Source organism: Botryllus schlosseri, chromosome 11 (assembly GCF_051294905.1).
Source record: "Botryllus schlosseri isolate E-star chromosome 11, Bs_hap1, whole genome shotgun sequence".
NCBI lineage: Eukaryota > Metazoa > Chordata > Ascidiacea > Stolidobranchia > Styelidae > Botryllus > Botryllus schlosseri.
Genome location: NC_137246.1, coordinates 23863551 through 23880720, shown reverse-complemented (window position 1 = coordinate 23880720; position 17170 = coordinate 23863551). Strand labels below are relative to the sequence as shown.

The following is a 17170-nucleotide window of genomic DNA, read 5'->3' as shown; positions in this document are numbered from 1 at the left end:
CGTTGTAATCTATTGCAAGTTGTTATTTCGTGACCTCCCGGCTGCTACATGGTTAAAAGTTACTGAAATCGCACAAATGTACCAGACTAAATAAACGAAGAACCTCTTTCGTGAGAAAAACACGACATTTGGCAGTTGTCATTTCTTCACGGAATTCGGCATTTTCCTAGATTGCCAAGATATAACTATTATGAGCCAACCCTTTAGGCACGTATATGAACAACTGACAATTGGACATGCATATATCATGGGCGCCGAAATGCCTGTTTCTATATATTAAACTACGTTCTTTTTTGGGGGGATGGGGTACTCATAATAAAATCAAAACATATAGCGCGGATGCTGTTCCACAATTGGGGTCCGGCATACTTGATGGAGCAATGCGTTTTCTTGTATTCCACCCTGATCATATGGTAGTTGTACTTCGTTGACGCGCGTGTGCCGTACTTGTGCGCTTTTGACTCCGAGGTGAAGTAGTGACAATGACCGCAATGGAACTGATATATAAACTTGGCAATTTCTAGCTTCCTCGTATATTCTATGTTTTGAACACCAAATCGTTTGTGTTGCGATTTATCCGCTACACATCCATCCCAACGTGTGGCTTTGGCAATGTTACGGATGATCCGATGTTGTAGTTTTTGCAGTGGGTCAATCAGTTTCAGATTTACAATATCGGCGTGAGCTTGTAAAACCTTCGGATCTATACTAAAAATTTCGCTCGTTTTCGGATGGGTTTGACATCACGCCATGTCAACTTATTTGTTTCAGTCGATGGTTTATGATTCACAATGAGTAGATAATGGGCCATCTCCAATAGTAGGTTAAGGCTACAAGGCATAAAATGTAAATTGATCACCGACAATGCAACCTCTGCGACACCAATAAACTTCAGTTTGCAAAAAAAAAATCACTTTGTAAAAAATCCTGACAATTTTTTGACCTAACGCTACAATTTTGACAAAATTTTGACTTTTTGACATGTCATAAATATTTGTCCTATTATCATACCGTTTGAATTGCATGAATCATTAGAGAGTGCCGAGATAACCACCCGGAATTGAAAGCAAGGGTTTTGTAGTAGTTGGTGAAGTTTGGGCGATCTGAAAAATTTACGTCAATTGACATTTTAATTCTTTTTCTGTCTTATTGGCGATGACGACCGTTGGATTATTGATACTGTTTAACATTGTCCGCAGGGCTGCAAAGTATTTTGAAAATTTCGATTCGCAAACCGCATGGTGTCACTGCAGATGCTTTTGCGACATGCTCATTCATCAATGTAACTGCATAGCCTGTTTGTTCAATTCAGTTCATTTCCGTTTGTTACTAATTTTGTCGTTTCAAAACACGTCAAGATTGCGATGAAATGAAAAGATAGGAAAGAGTCGTTTCGAGCAGACACACACCTTGGCCCAGATTCCCTAGGATTAGGTGACACAAACGCGGTGTCCGCGGGCGTTAGGTCGCCCGTCAGGGCCAAATGAGTCGCCCCCGGCGGCAGTAGCAAATATTCAAATAAGAGCGTTGAAGGTTGACGTGGAGAAGGGTTCCATATGAACAGCAGTTGAACATGGGTCAATCGACTCCAAGGAACATGCGAACGCAGTTTTTGATCGGGGCAGACATACATTTATTTTTTCGTCGTTTCGTCTTCACCCTCGGATGCTTAACCGGAATCTAGTTAATATTCCAGCGCCTCGAAGCGGAGCTTGGCGCTTCGGCGCGCAGTGGTAAGGGGCGGAAACCCTGTCAAGTGCTCTGAATGTCAAAGTGACAAAATCCTATCTAGCGCGAATAAACGGCGGGAGTAACTGTTAATCTATACTCTTGGTTTCGAAAAGGTTGGTGACCCCTACCCTAGAACATTACGCATGCACAATAGGGCTCTTCAAAAATGACTTTTTTTCTCAAATCGTACTGGCTACTTGATAAAATTGTTAGGTTACCTAATTTAGGCCTACACACAAAATTTGGTTCAATTCTAGCCAGTAACCGCTTAGCTACAGGAGAAGAAAGTTTCTATTTATTATATAAAAATAAATAATACAAAATTTGAAAACTTTCTGTTCACCCCATGAAAGTGTTAGGCTGTCTATAGAAACGATCCTCACCAAATTTGTTTCAATTCAAACCAGTGGAAGCGGAGTTATTGCCGTCGAAAAATTTGGCTTTGAGTAAAATAGTATTTACGGTGACCGATTCTTTGTTTATTTATTATAGTAAATACTATTTTACTACACCGTAAATACTATTTTATTCAAATCAAAATTTTTCGACGGCAATAACTCCGCTTCCACTGGTTGGAATTGAACCAAATTTGGTGAGCATCGTTTCTATAGACAGCCTAACACTTTCATGAGGTGAACAGAAAAACTTCAAATTTTTTATTATTTATTTTTATATAATAAATATAAACTTTCTTCTCCTGTAGCAAAGCGGTTACTGGCTGGAATTGAACCAAATTTTGTGTGTAGGCTTAAATTAGGTAACCTAACAATTTTATCAAGTAGCCAGTACGATTTGAGAAAAAAATCATTTTTGAAGAGCCCTAAAGCACAATGCACATGCACAGTGCACACTTAATGAAAGTGACAGGATATAACATGAAAAGGATAAGCGATTAATATGAAGTGCCATGTTTCGGTAGGTGAAGTCTTTAAGTTAGATCTTGGTTCTGTAATCTCGAGTTTTGTTGGTTATAACGATCACCACACGTGCAAACCCGTGTGTACTCTCATCTCGGCACGCCTTGCCATTGAATGAATTCATCAAGAATCGATTTGGATGAGGTTTCACGACTTTTCAATTTATCAAGTTTGTATAGTAATGTATCGAAGTACCACTTGAATATCCTCGTGACGTCCAGGACCCCCCGTTACCCTCCTTAGCCGGGCGGATAATGTTTAGACTGCTAAACTTTCTCCCCTAAATCAAAATCTCGATAAATACGCTTCTCTTGTTTCGTCGCGCGCAGAACACGATAAAAACAACAACACAGCGAGGGGAGGTCGACATACACTAACGATGAAAAAGTCTTTATCGATAAGTCTTGCGCGAAGCGAGCCTCTCAAATATAATCTGATCATATATCAACCTTCCATATCAAAGGCGCGTTTTCTTTGTGAACCGGTATTACCGTATTAGACACACAATCTCGGCGATATCTGAACGACAAACAAAAACTCGCAAGGCTTTCTCTACCCCGTAGCAGGCGCGAGTTGAGATCAACGAGCTGGAAAGAAAATTGATGGCGTATCGCGCAATTTTTGTGCGATAATTTACTCTGATAAACTGGTTCGGTATGCGATTGAATATTTCCGTCGTTCGCGCGGGGTGTTTACAATGCTTGATACATGCGATCGCCATCTTAATGAACAGGATATGTATGGGAGATATTTCATAACAGGATGCGGGTCGATGAATAGATTCGCGATACGGTGACGATCTTGAATAACCGATTTCTCTTGTGATTGGATTAATGCAACCAGGAACCATGGGCTCCTAGCTCCGATTGGTTGCGCTATCATTTAATCCTGGTATATCAGATGACCAATAATACGTTTGCATGCCAGTATTTCAAATCTGCAGTTATATAAGCATGTGTTTTGATAATGCCGACCGTCAATTTTAATAAAAATTGGGGAACAGCTTATCTCCAACGAATTATGGCGGCCTGCAGGGTAACTATCTCACTTTTGAGTGGGACAATCTCGCATCACAATCCCCGTACCTGTCACATCTGTGATATACCCGCTGTGGGATTGCATAACTGATTTGAATTCGTGGTAAATTGCGTGATAGACTCACAGTGAGTTTATTATGTAGAGTAGTTGCTATTTTCTTGTCTTGGTTACTATACATCGATATGTCACTCTATAATTCCTTTATATCGAAGTTAAAAAGTAGGCCGAGGAAAGAACGTAAGGAATAGCGTGATTGTGCCTTTTCACACAACGCCACAACGCCTTGACAGTAGGCAGGGTCGATAACTCGGTAGCTTAATTTTCATACTCGTAATATAGCTCGAGAAAGAAATTGAATGCTGAACAGCTAAGCACTGCAAGAATTGCTATTCATTATAAATCGGGTTGCTGTCCCTCCACTGCTCAACACATTATTAGCTCACACCAGGCTCAGTTCATATGCAGCGCTTGAAGCGCGTCTTTGCTAATGATATACAGAGGCTCACTATATGCAAGCCACTTGTAAAGATAGCTTTACGATTGGTATCTCTACGCGGTAACGACTTATATCGCATCTGATCGACTAAAACGCCGTGCGAATTGTACCTAACAAAACCACGTTCACGAACAACTACTGTGTAACTAACAAAATGAGAAGACAGTCTTCAAAATCACAGTCATTTATTACGATAAGTTAGAAGTAGAAAGAGACATGGAAAAATGCTTATACATCCGCCAATAGAAAAGTTATGCAGTGATAAGGTTGGAAAAGGTAACGTAAAACACGCGAAAACATTGAAAATTCAGCCGTAACAAGTGAAGCGAACATCGGACCGCGAGCACCCAGAGAGCGTTGTCTTTAAAACCTGGAAATAGAAGAAGCAATATTAATGCCTGTGATTGAATCCGCTGTAATATCATGGTTTTACATGTTCCATATTTCACACACGCGTAGCGTACTACTTTGCGCACCACAAATTATTGGGTAGCTTGCATTTCATTGTACGTATAGATTGCATGCCAAGAAATAAAAATAGAGTATATGTTAACGTAATATTAGACGAAACGTACCTTGTCAATAGTTAAAATCTGCCCCCTGGGTGCGTACGCGGCTGAATTCCGCCTGCAATCAGGCCACGATCAGAGATGCATTACGATGAGGACGATCCGGAACTTTTTCGACTCAATGTCTGTTGACTGAATAAACGGAACTCCTGTCGAAGTAACAAAGAAAGATTGAATGCGTGAATGCAGTGACGCGAGAGGCACAAAACGATACGCATTTGGACGCGAAATATCACACTTCCATCACGTGAGCACAGTGTCAAATTTAGAAAAAAACGGTACATCGAGTGTCGCAGAGGTTAGTTATCGCATTCCTAATCAAGATACGGGTCGGACCGTGAGATATTAAGACTCACAGTGCGGTTAGTAAGATACGCGATAACGCCAATATACGACGGGGTTGTCAATTCTCAAATATACTGATACGAAATGATATATGTGATCCACATTAGCCGTGTCTTACAAAAACCTTAAACGACAGTGGGCAGTGCTACATGTCGACAGAACAGGATTAATGATAAGCAACATTGGCCTGCTGTAAATGACCATTTACCATATTAATCGAAACAACACGAATGCCAAAAAACAGCGCTATTTAGCCATTAAAAGCACGTTAAAGGCGATGCTTACCTCAATTTCGGCAAGAATTTTCGGCGATATTTCGTCTGACAATCGTTCCTCTTCCGGAATACTGCAAAGGCTGCTGGCGGCGCTGACGGTGCTCATGGATCGTTGCGATCTTGTGGACGGAGAACGCTGTCGCGACTGATCGCTGTCCAGATAGCTTTCGTAATGATTGCCGTCAATCGACGAACTATAACCATGATCTTCGGACAAAGTCAGAGACGCCAGCGATAGGGCAGTTTTAGAGTTTTTCGATAGCGTAACTTCGTCCGTTTTTAAATCCGTCGATGACGAAATGAGCTTCTCAATCATTTCTTGCTCGCGCTCAATCTCTTTTTGTTGCGCTAGAACCTCCTCCAAAAGCTTGCTTTTTGATTTGATTAAATCAGCGTCATTGTCGCTAACAGAGCGTTGGTAAACGGGATTTCGTCCTGTGACCGCAGGACTATTACTATTACTATTACAATCGTTTGAACTTTGCTTCTTTCTTGACAGGCATTTCGTGACTGCCATCACCCATTCTTTGTGCGACGAGGCGTTGTCAGCTAGAAATCTGTAAGTCTCCCTCCCTGGTCGTTTCAATACGAAGAAGTGATGGACGTTTGAAGACTGTGCCACGTCGGGACATGTCAGCTTATACCCTCCCAACGCGATGACATCGGTGGCGAAATCGTCATTTGCAGACGTGTAGCAGTACAAACAAGAGTCTGCGAGCGTGCACCAGTACCTGCGGTAAGACAGCGCTGTTAAACACGGGTCACGAAAATGTACTCTAAACGTGACTGCGATAGTTTATTCCCGGCGGGTTGGATGTCGCTGCCAACGTGCGTAAGAAATTTCAATTGACATGATCTATCGGCGCACAATAACGTACTCAACGGTGCAATTAGCGGATATATTGGCACAGGTATACTGCGCGCGCTAATTCAACTTGTTTCTGAAGCCGCGATTTGCGTGGACGCAATTAACACGCCGGCTTTGGCATTCGGTATTTCGTAAACATAACACGGACACACGTTTCGAACCTGGCATCTCGAATCAAAATAGAAAATAGAGAAAGTACTCAGGCAATGTAAACAACCATTATACGCATGGAATCTAAAAAATGTCGCGCGCATCACGAGAAATTTAGTCGCGCTTAATCGATCTAAAGTGCCTTACCGTGTACGCTTGTTCTTCCTGGAGATTTTCAAAAATCCACGATAATCCACCTTGTCAACTTTCGACAAAGGCCGGTCGCTGCTGATAATACTCAACCGACTAGCGGGCTTCGGTGTCGCGTTGATATTCAGTGAAAAAATGGATGATCGAGATGGCGTCTTGCCTGCGAAACGGTTGAAATATTTGAGTTCGATATCACGCATTCCGCGGGGGTTATCGGCGATGAGCGCGCGGTGCGGAATGTAAGCTTACCCAATAAGAACGACACGCTCTTGCTTCGCTGAAGTACGCTGTGCTTGGCCTTGTCAGAAAATGACTCTTTGCTCGCTCTTTTTCGCAGAGATATTTTGTGGGCGCGCTTGGTTATTCTTTCCGGTGTGTTTTCTGAAATCAGAAATGGGATATTTGTTATCTCTTTTGATTAAACGCAAAACTTTTCCGTTGTTAAATTGAAAAGCGATACCATCGCATATTTTGCTAATAGGATCATATCATGGATAAAAACTTTTAAGATCGCACTTTAAAGAGTCAAAATATTAGATAATATAATCCGAATATAATTATCACTTCTACGGGTCATAATTCCCGCTTATCTCGTCTATAAATACATTTTCGATTTGACGTTGATAATGTACACTCAGGGTACCTCGAGAATGTCGTTAGGATCCATCACTACAACGATTAGTATGCGTGAATATTTCACCTTTTTGCTCGTCATAATTTTCGCGTTCCAATTCGGGTCTTTCCTCGATAACTCTCATATCGTCAGAATGCGCTTCTTCGACCTGTAAAATGATATACTCGTGATTCACATTCATCGCAAAAGTCTATTACAGCACTACATGAGAATATTTGAACACCTTTTCGTCAGCGTAATTATTTGCATATACTCGCGAAGTACACAAATTGCCTGAACAATCAATCAACTTATCGATACTGAGTTGGCGCTACGTTAGTGACAACTCCAAATACCAGCTAGTGCGATGTTTAGTCTTGACACAAATAGCACAAATAGCAGATAGGAAACACGAATGTTTCTACCCACGAAACCGTAATTACGACTAATTACTTTAGTAAGGGAAACGGTGATAATTATTCCAATTTCTACAATTCCCACGGAGAAACAACGTAACGGAAAAGCGGACATTCTTCGTAATTTAACAGAAAATTCACTTCCTCTGACCGGTACCAATGAATTGAGTACTAAAGAGCCGAATCCGATCAACTATAGGTATTCTAACACCAGAGATCATACGTAGAATACGTAAACTAGTAATCAAGAATACAGTCGACTAAATACTTACAAATTTACGCTCCATGATAGCGGGTCTTCGCGAAATACTGCACGCCATCCCTAGAGAACGCGTGAGCATGTTGTCTTCCTTTTTCAGATCACTTAGAGTCGTTACTGCAACATAAATCGAAGATATTATTCCGGGCTATTCGTCGCCATTCCACTGATGCTGATATGTACCTTCGGTCTCACAAACAGGCTCTTTCCCGAAAGTCTCTATGAAGCTGTCGTATGTCAGTTCTCTGGTACCTCCACAAACTCTCATGTCTTCGATGATAATTCCGTCGCAGATGCGTATCCACTGTATAATATGTTGACAAATGCACAGACTCGGTATATCTATCGCATTTATATTACTGAAATAGACAAAGCCAGATTTTTATTCTCAATCCTATGACTACAGATCAAGTGATGCTTTGCTCAGACTAACCTGCGATTCTCGCTACTCTCGTTTTTATAATCTCTAGCGAATATTTTTTCTCTCGTTTCAATTAAGGTCAGATTAAAGCGCTTGTGCCTGATCAGTGCCTATTACATTTAAGCTAGAAGCACAGCTTCATGTGATGTCAAAGTATTGAGGATTATTACCCGTATGCTCTTGCAGGTTCAATGTACATATTCGCTTAGCGGGAAATCAAATTATTCCAAGCGGAATATTACTTTTCGAATTCGAAGCGAAATGACGAATATGCCTGGAATTCAACGATACGACGCTTGACATTTATTATCTTAAATCTTATTGATGTATGACACATATTGGGAAAATTCCTCATAATATGTAGAGAAGTCCTTTTGCTACACGTACCAGAATTGAGCGAGTGCCATAACGTACTCATTTCCTCTGATATTGCTAAACTCACCGAAGCCCATATGTTCCAAAACCTCATATATGTAACATTACTAAGTTAATATGATTTCATTCGTATAGTTAGGCGTATATGACACTGAGAGCTCAAGTCAGTGCGTCACTGTGAGACACTGACCAGATTGCTCGGAGCAGGCCTAGATATGGATGTACCAAAATTAGACCTGGAGTATTTCCTGTGCTTTGATACGACCGCATGTTCGCAATTCTTCAAAGGCGCGAGGACAAGCGCATGTTTCCTGTCTACGTAATGCACTTGGCGCAATCGCGCGGGGTGAGATAGTAAACAAGTATGCAATCAACATGGTGGTCTATGCCTTCAAGTAGGACGTGAGGATATTTCACTCTGGTATCACCAAAAGTTTGCATTTGTCACTCCTACATAATCAACTCGGCATATACATATACATATATATCTTGGTTGTGAAACTCAGTACTAAGCCGGGGCACGATACATATCAAGCGGTATACACTAACTAGAGCCAAACCTTATTTTATGCTAGTATCACATGATGACATATACCAACTAGAAATATTAATTAGTGACAGTAATTTGAAAGACATATCCCACACAGTCTTCATTAATTTATCCCAAACTCTGCTGAATAAGAAAGTGTGTACTTCCCGACCAACAGACTTACTTGTACTTCATAAAACAGAAAATTTCAGTATTTTCACCAAGAAGTGAACTCATATGGTGCTCATAAATCCAACAGTATTGAATACCCTCTCATTTGGAACTGGTGCGGGAGTGATGATGTCTTTATAACATTGGAGCATGCCGACACCGACATTTTTAAGGGAGCACACGTCGGACCGATAAAACATTACATATAGCTGGGACATTGGAGGGGTTTCAGTATGCACTACACGCGCCCATAACTAGAGACGTCAACGAGAATTTATTACACAAAAAAGTTCCCTGTTGCCTAAGGTTAAAGATAGTATTTAGTAAATTCACATGCGAATTAGTGGCCGTGGTGAACACTGTGGTTGGTGCTGTGTTTTGAGACGAAGCCGAGTATTATCATATTGTATTTGCGGACCACGAACACATCGCCAGCATTAATATAATTAGACTTCGTGTCTTTTCCGGACAGGAACCAAAGAAAACATCTAACAGACGGAACATCCGTCGCTAAACAAGCAAACCCCGGGTCAGGTAATTGCATTTAACATCCGTGTCATGCTGAGCATCCGGTATTTCATACAGATAGCGACTATAGCCTACATGCGAGAAGCCACGCTCCATAATGCGAGCAAAAACTGGCCCGGAATTTCATGCAGTAGTTGAAGCCGCGGGACCCGGCAATTATGACTGAGTACAATGCACTGCGATGACGCATTACAGCAATACTCATAATGCCGGAGAGGTCAAAATCGTGACCAACTGCACATTTTACCATTATCGCGGGTTTGCGAACTCGCGCGGGCCGCATCTCTGTAAATTGGAGTTCGACATAGATTATTGCTGGGTGTGATAATGTAATCATTACGTTTGTTTAGTAATCATGCAAATTAACCCTACACGAAAAGACAGCGCGGGCTTTGCAAAGTCAACATCACCACTATATCTGATTGCATTACGCGTATGTCGCTTGTAAATTCTTTCAAGGCATGTCATTGTACCGCCGCGATTATATCTGGATGTTTATTCAGCATTGTCGTGGTCTGTACACAATTAATGTCAAGGAACTTCATCATTACGAATTTACAAGGTCATCCGGTGTGCGAAGTTCTATTGACTCACACGGTGCGAGTCGATACGAGTCGATGGTCAGGTATATCACGTTTTCGGAGATCGATACTCGTCGAAACCCTTCTGAAACAAATCTGAGATTTACGCTTTCCCGAAATCTAAGTAATTTAATTTATAGCGGAAAGAATTTAACGAAGATTAGCGTCAATATAGAGAATCCTGCATCATATTTCGGAAGATCGATGCACGCTTTGTAAAGGCGAATCAACTAATACCGCGCGGTTGGAATACTCTCAATGACGTAAATTCGGAATGACGGAAGGTATTTGACATCCGTTAAAATCTCGTGTGCGAGAATCCAGAAATTATATAACGCTCAGTATCGTGCTGGGGAATTCAATCTGGTATTGCGTGTATGGAACCATCCCGAAAATCAAATTACCCACCCGCCCCGAAACGCGCGGCGTTGAGGCGAAATTGAAGCTCCTTCGCTGACGTGATGTCGAAGTAGAATAAGCGTTTGCTTGGAGTGGAATAGTTTTGGCGTGATCTCATCGGATGGATGCTGTCCCGTGGTATAGTTTTATGGTACGAGTGAATGTTAGTTATAATTTGACGCTATAGAATATGTTCATACTAGTATGTCGTTATATTTGCCGATGCAAAATTTTATAGTCGATCGTTATACATATATAATCATGAAATTTGGAGAAGGTATCTACACAGAGCTGGCAAACATAGCTAAAGATACTGCAGTAGAAGTAGAAGAAACACAAAAAATTTTACTCAATAACAAGTTGAAACAGCGATTTCTAAAATATGTCAAAACTACTCAAAACTACAAAACACTTCGTTTCATTTGCGGACATGTGTTATCCTACAGATTTTTGCGCCCCGGTCCATAAACTTGGCATGATATTTTCCTCCTATATGCGTTTTTACATATGCCCCGTCCAGGTCGACTCTGGAATTCCTATCTAAGTGTTGTATCGGCCTGGTGTAAAATGACCAATGTAGTCGAAACACCATGAATATCAAAACAAAAAAACAAACGTAAATACATTTCACCATGTCCGCGAACATTGCAAGCAAGCATCACTTCGCTCCATTTACGGACATGCTTATGCTACAGATTTTTGCTCCCCGGTTCATAAACTTGACATGAGATTTTCCTCCTATGCGTTTTTACATATGTCACGTCATGATGACGAGCAACTCCGTATTGAAACTAAATCGTCAGTATATGCAATTCTATTTTGTGATGAAAATTCCAGACACTCATGCCACTCCTTTACAATAAGATTTCACATAGTATGCATGACGTGTGCATGACAAAAGTAATGTCACAAGGATATGTGCATCGGGAGTTTTGTACATACAACCATATAGGCCTATACTTGTTGTCGCATTTGGTCATTAATTTCATAACCATTCACTTATAACAAGCCATTCCGATATCAAGGACTAAACGAATAGCGAATTACTTCCAACCATCCGTATTTTGTAACTATAATATTCTGAATTGAGGGAACTCATACTAATTACCTACACCTGTAAGAGATGTACACACTATTACATCTGAACCTAATCTATAATGCGAGCACTATCGACTCATGATTACGGACGGCGTTTCATAAGGACTTTCAATAATTTCTCTTTAATTGAATGTAATAACTTTCGGGATCTTGTCCTAATCTGCATTCCGTTGACGATGTTTGGTTAACCGCAAAGGAATTAATGAAAGACACAACACGAGATCGTAATGGACCGATTTCACGCCGTATATCCGCGCCAGAAGGACAAGGTATATCACCCGGTTCAATTCATTGTTGACCTCTATTATTGACTTATAATACTGATCAGGCTTGCGATACTGAGAAATTACTTCCACCAACAACTAAATTGTGATATATCATAATGATGAACGTTGTAAAATCTACAAATCAGAAGTTATTTAACATATTTGTGCGGAGAATAGCAGCACAAAGGGTTTCGTTTCTATCTTAATTTGCCTCATATTCCGGTTGACGAGCTGCTGGGTTCGATGCACTCTATGCGGGAGAAAATGTATATATTCTCAGATTTTTAGCATTGACGTCAAAGGTCTTTGGCGATTTATCATCGCGCAGGGTTTGCAAAATCTGTAGAATTCATCGCATGCACACCATCCAACAATCTTACTGCTATAGAACCATGCAACAATAGCAACATATAGCCACGTATGTCGTACTGCAGTTATTTATGATGTGTTGTGGGCACCAGTATTTAACACGCGGGAATCGAGTATCAGCGGATGAATTGCAAATTAATTCGAATGCGATTTGAGCGTTGAGCATGCTATTCATCATTAGTAAGACAATTAAAATTAAGAAAACCACTTGCTACAGAGTAGCTGTTCGCGTGTATCAATGGTTAGTAAAACACCACCTTTGTCATGACGAGATCACAATTAAATCGTACCTACGGTTCACTTAACCTCATTTCATATATCACAATAACTCATGACACCGAGGGTCATTACTAATGCGGATGACGTTGATTGCGACAGAGATAACACAACCCATTTGTAACAACCCAATCGACATTGTAATATGCCGAATATAGGTAGGTATTCCGCACTCTAATTAGGGACATCAATCATGCAAATCCAAAATCACGTCAGCACTCGACGCCTGTTCCGCAGCAGCAAATAGCATTGCCAATATATATATTACATTAATATAGAATTGCAATTAGATATATACAGCAGACGGATTATTCGCGTCAATATTCCTAGAACTACGCAACAGGCTGACGCAACTACTAGTAAAGTCACTTACAGCAATAGCAAAAGTCTTCTCTTTTGTGATAAATGCGAGCGATCCGAAGAAACACAGGGATGTTAATTTCATTGTGAATGACTCGCGTACGTACAGCTACACACTTATAGGGATAGAGGAGATCTATCCTAATGAAAGGACAGGATGTAGTAAACAAGTCTTAATGTGATGCAATTTGTTCGGTGACGTGGACCGGCATTGAGCTTTGTCTTTCAGGCAACCCCTAATTGACTACGTCACAATACCCGGCAGTACGCCAAACGGTGTGCATAATCAAGTTACAGTTTTCGATGGAAGCATAAACAATCAAACGCTTGCGCATTTCTGTTCGTGAGACTTGCGTCTATATATAATCAAATAATTTAATGGCTCTGCCCTATACGAGAGGTTAAGTACGTCACATATATTGCTACATTAGAATCCAGCAAAATGCCGCAGTCTTGCTGGCACGCGTACAATGCTGCCTGGCGTGCTTTGGTAAAGAAACAATGCGTAATCATGATCAATTCCGTTTGGTACTTGCCCGATGGTCGCCAAAGTTGTATTTAAAAACATTCCCAGTCACGACGTGCTGAAATGATTCCGGCCGAATATGCATTTTGCAAAACGATGTGTTTACCAATTGTCTGTTGTCAATTCCATGTGGCGCATTGCTTGGTTCTGTGGTTGGTACATTGGTCCTCATAAAAAGGATTTGTGACGCGCCCTAGTAGTCCTAGAATACAAATAACGAGTCAGAGACAGGGCTGCGGACACTGGAACGCTTTTGAGCTTCGGCCCTGTTACATCATCACAAAACATCCTATGACTTCGACTTGTACAAGCGATATGTTTTAGTCATTATCAATGACAAGTCAGAATTACCTACGACAAACTAGTCGGAGAGAAATAGCAATCCACTCAGACTTGGAAAACTACAATACTTTACGGTTTTCCAAATTAGATTAAAATAATAATTTTTGTTAGAAGTTTTGTTTCAAATTATATTAGAATTAGAATTATAGCTACTCAAGCTTGAATCGTTTCGCACTATACAGTTCTCCAGTAGCGTTTACAGGAAAACCGGATATTAGATTAAAATGAAAATTAGAGCGCGGAAACATTTCACAAATTATATTGGAATTAGAATTAGATCAAAGAAAGATTTCACAAATTAGATTAGAGGTATAATACCGGTTTTCGGTCTAATTAGTCTGATTAGACAACTAGAATTATCTAGAGTCCAACACTGACGACACATACAGATGGTAAAATTTCTCCCGGAGCCGAGGGTAAATGCTCAATCTCTCGCCACCTCGTCACAGTAAATCCCCAGAAGATATGATTTGGCACGAGATGTTCTGACGCCATCAACCCATCGCGTATTACAGAAGCATTAAGAAGACAGTTGGCCTCAATACATACGTCGGCAGTGGTATAAGTCGTGAGTTCTGAGCAAATACCGATACTGGCCATAAGGCATTACCCCAGAATGCGGTGTTTCGCCAGTGCTTTGGCGGGGGTTTAGTTTCGGGAGCGGTCTACAATTGGATAATTATCCGTTTCAAGCGTTTCACTTTCTTTCATCGCCTAACTGTCGAAGTCAACACGTATTTTTATTTGTCAAAACAAAGTCCGAAATATCGGATAACAAAGAGGTAACAGGTGGTCTGATTTAGATGATATATACTAGTGTATGCGAAAATACTTTGATTAGCAGCATTTGTGCGATTGTGAATGGATTTTGAGTCGTATATTGGACGATACAGACGGTACCGAAACTATGTAGTGATATGATCGTTTTATACCCGCCTTTGGGAGTTAGAAAGTGTAGAAATCTCATTTGCAGGAATCTCGTTCGCAGGATTTACATGACAACACCTGTTGACTTATATCGTGCTTCACACCGACATTTGGTCGCAGTACACAAGCTTTTTGTAGTATAGTCTGGGGATGCGCGACATATCATACTGAATACACATTACTAGACTGCATGTGTCACATTCATTGACTGTTTGCCTCAATCACGACATGAGAGCTGTACGTGATGCGATTGGACGCATGAAAACGTATAGCTATACGTTGGTTATTCATTCGTTCTTTCGATTTACCGGTGGATTCGGAAGCGTAGTGCTTGAGCCAAAGAAGGGAAGAAGAGTCTTCAAGTCGAACAATATCGCACTGGCATCTCGCGTTGTGAAACGTTTGGATCTTGAGTGTTACTCATATCAATACACATTGTGTGTGTATGCTGTCAGTTCCATAGGCAAACTGGATCTGTGTCGAGAGGACAGCGTGGTTGAATATTAATAGTGTATCTCTGTACGATTCTACGGGAAAGTGAAAGATATTTCACATCGCTGGCTTCGATTGCCTAGTATATTATACACTATCCCTGTACAGTCTGGAATTTGATGTAGTGTTATATTCATCACCTTATCATTGGTCAATCACAACCATCCGACATGCACGGTGTACACGCGGGTATGACCCGGCCCGGAAAGAATTTAAATATTTTAGTATTGATGTTCCGCGCTTGATTGTCACTTACCACTACCACGTGTGCCATATGGTGTGACTGATTTTGCCGCACAATCAATACTAATTCTATATCTAAATCTCAACGAGCACATCACATAGTCATGCTGAGCAGCCTTTCAGAAATCACTTCATTGTGTTTGCAAAATCAGTATTTATCGTAATTCTGTCACATTGCCGCACTCTGTTCTTGAACATCGTGAGCTGTTGCTGTCGTTTTACCGGTAGTCAAGTGGTTTTTTAATGTCACAACATCAACCAAGAGTTCCAATCGCGTCTGAAATCGACGCAACCATTCATAATGTGGTCGCATTTAAATGATTTTTAATATGCGTATGTTTATTATCTCTTGTGGCTTGTGCTCATTATACATCTCATTGCTGTGTCTTCTATTATGTAGCAAATCGTTATGAGCATAATGGAATTGATATGAAAACAGTGGAAAACTATACTTAAGAAACTATTTATAGATGTATGCATAATAATGGGGCCACAATATCTTAATCACGCAGGACATCAGTAGGGCTGGGCAAAATCGAGTACTTGAGTGATTCGATTCTGAATCACGTAATATGCTTCGAGTCGAGTCGAGTAATCGAGTATCACCCATAGTGACGTCATAACAGAATGTAATATGTCAAAGTCTAAATATGTATCGTTAATGCCACCACAAAGAATATAATGCCTGTTATCCATCTCATAACTGATACTTTGGTATTTTTGTGACCATATTGATTTCATTCCACTTGGTGACAATGTTGTGGGATAATCATGACTCCGGAAATGTGCTACGTCAAGTAACCTCGTAGCTTTGTACCATATGTTTTGTATGCTACGATACCACCAAACAAGGTTTCAAGGCTTCAACGGTGAAAATTAGTATCGAAACTATAATTCTCGTTGACAAATTAACCTTCAGTGGCGAGAAGCGCATAATTTCAGTACTCGAAAAAATCGTCTTTTACTACTCGACTCGAATCATTAAAATTAATACTCGATTCAGATTCGAGTACTCGAATCATTGTGCCCAGCCCTAGACATCAGTCCCGATAGCCGATTGTTCTGCCTATAGATCTTTGTCGAGCCCATATACTCTCATTCTGTATAGATAAGTATTGGAATGAATGCTATATCACGATTAAGTTAAATGCTACACATAGGAACACTATGACTGCGATGATTTGTTGAGAAATGAGAAGCTATTTGGATGGCTACAAATCTCGCGATTCTGCTAATGGCGTTTCGTATGGAACCCTGTATGTTCTTGCCTCAATCGGTTTGCAAGATAACGAGCTGTACGATTCGTGACTGTGAGGTTTTGTTATTGTCTGAGCTAGAATCAGGATCATTTTGCGTGTGTGCCAAACGTGATGATTACCAGCACACGCACGATGGAAATCAATGATGCCAGCATCATGATTTCTCATAGGTGCTGAGCTG

General features: G+C 40.7%; 1 protein-coding gene across 1 annotated transcript; it reads right to left on the bottom strand.

Annotated features, from left to right (window-relative positions):
• Positions 1-4350: 4350 nt before the first annotated feature.
• On the bottom strand, positions 4351-8251 carry LOC145450747 (uncharacterized). The gene is made up of 8 exons (XM_080329256.1): positions 8011-8251; positions 7841-7944; positions 7240-7321; positions 6789-6920; positions 6537-6699; positions 5382-6102; positions 4758-4900; positions 4351-4552 (listed from the first exon to the last, which is right to left on the bottom strand). The coding sequence occupies exons 1-7, from the start codon at positions 8093-8095 to the stop codon at positions 4838-4840; spliced, it is 1350 nt and encodes a 449-aa protein (XP_080185382.1). The 5' UTR covers positions 8096-8251; the 3' UTR covers positions 4351-4552; positions 4758-4837.
• Between the last annotated feature and the right edge of the window lie 8919 nt (positions 8252-17170).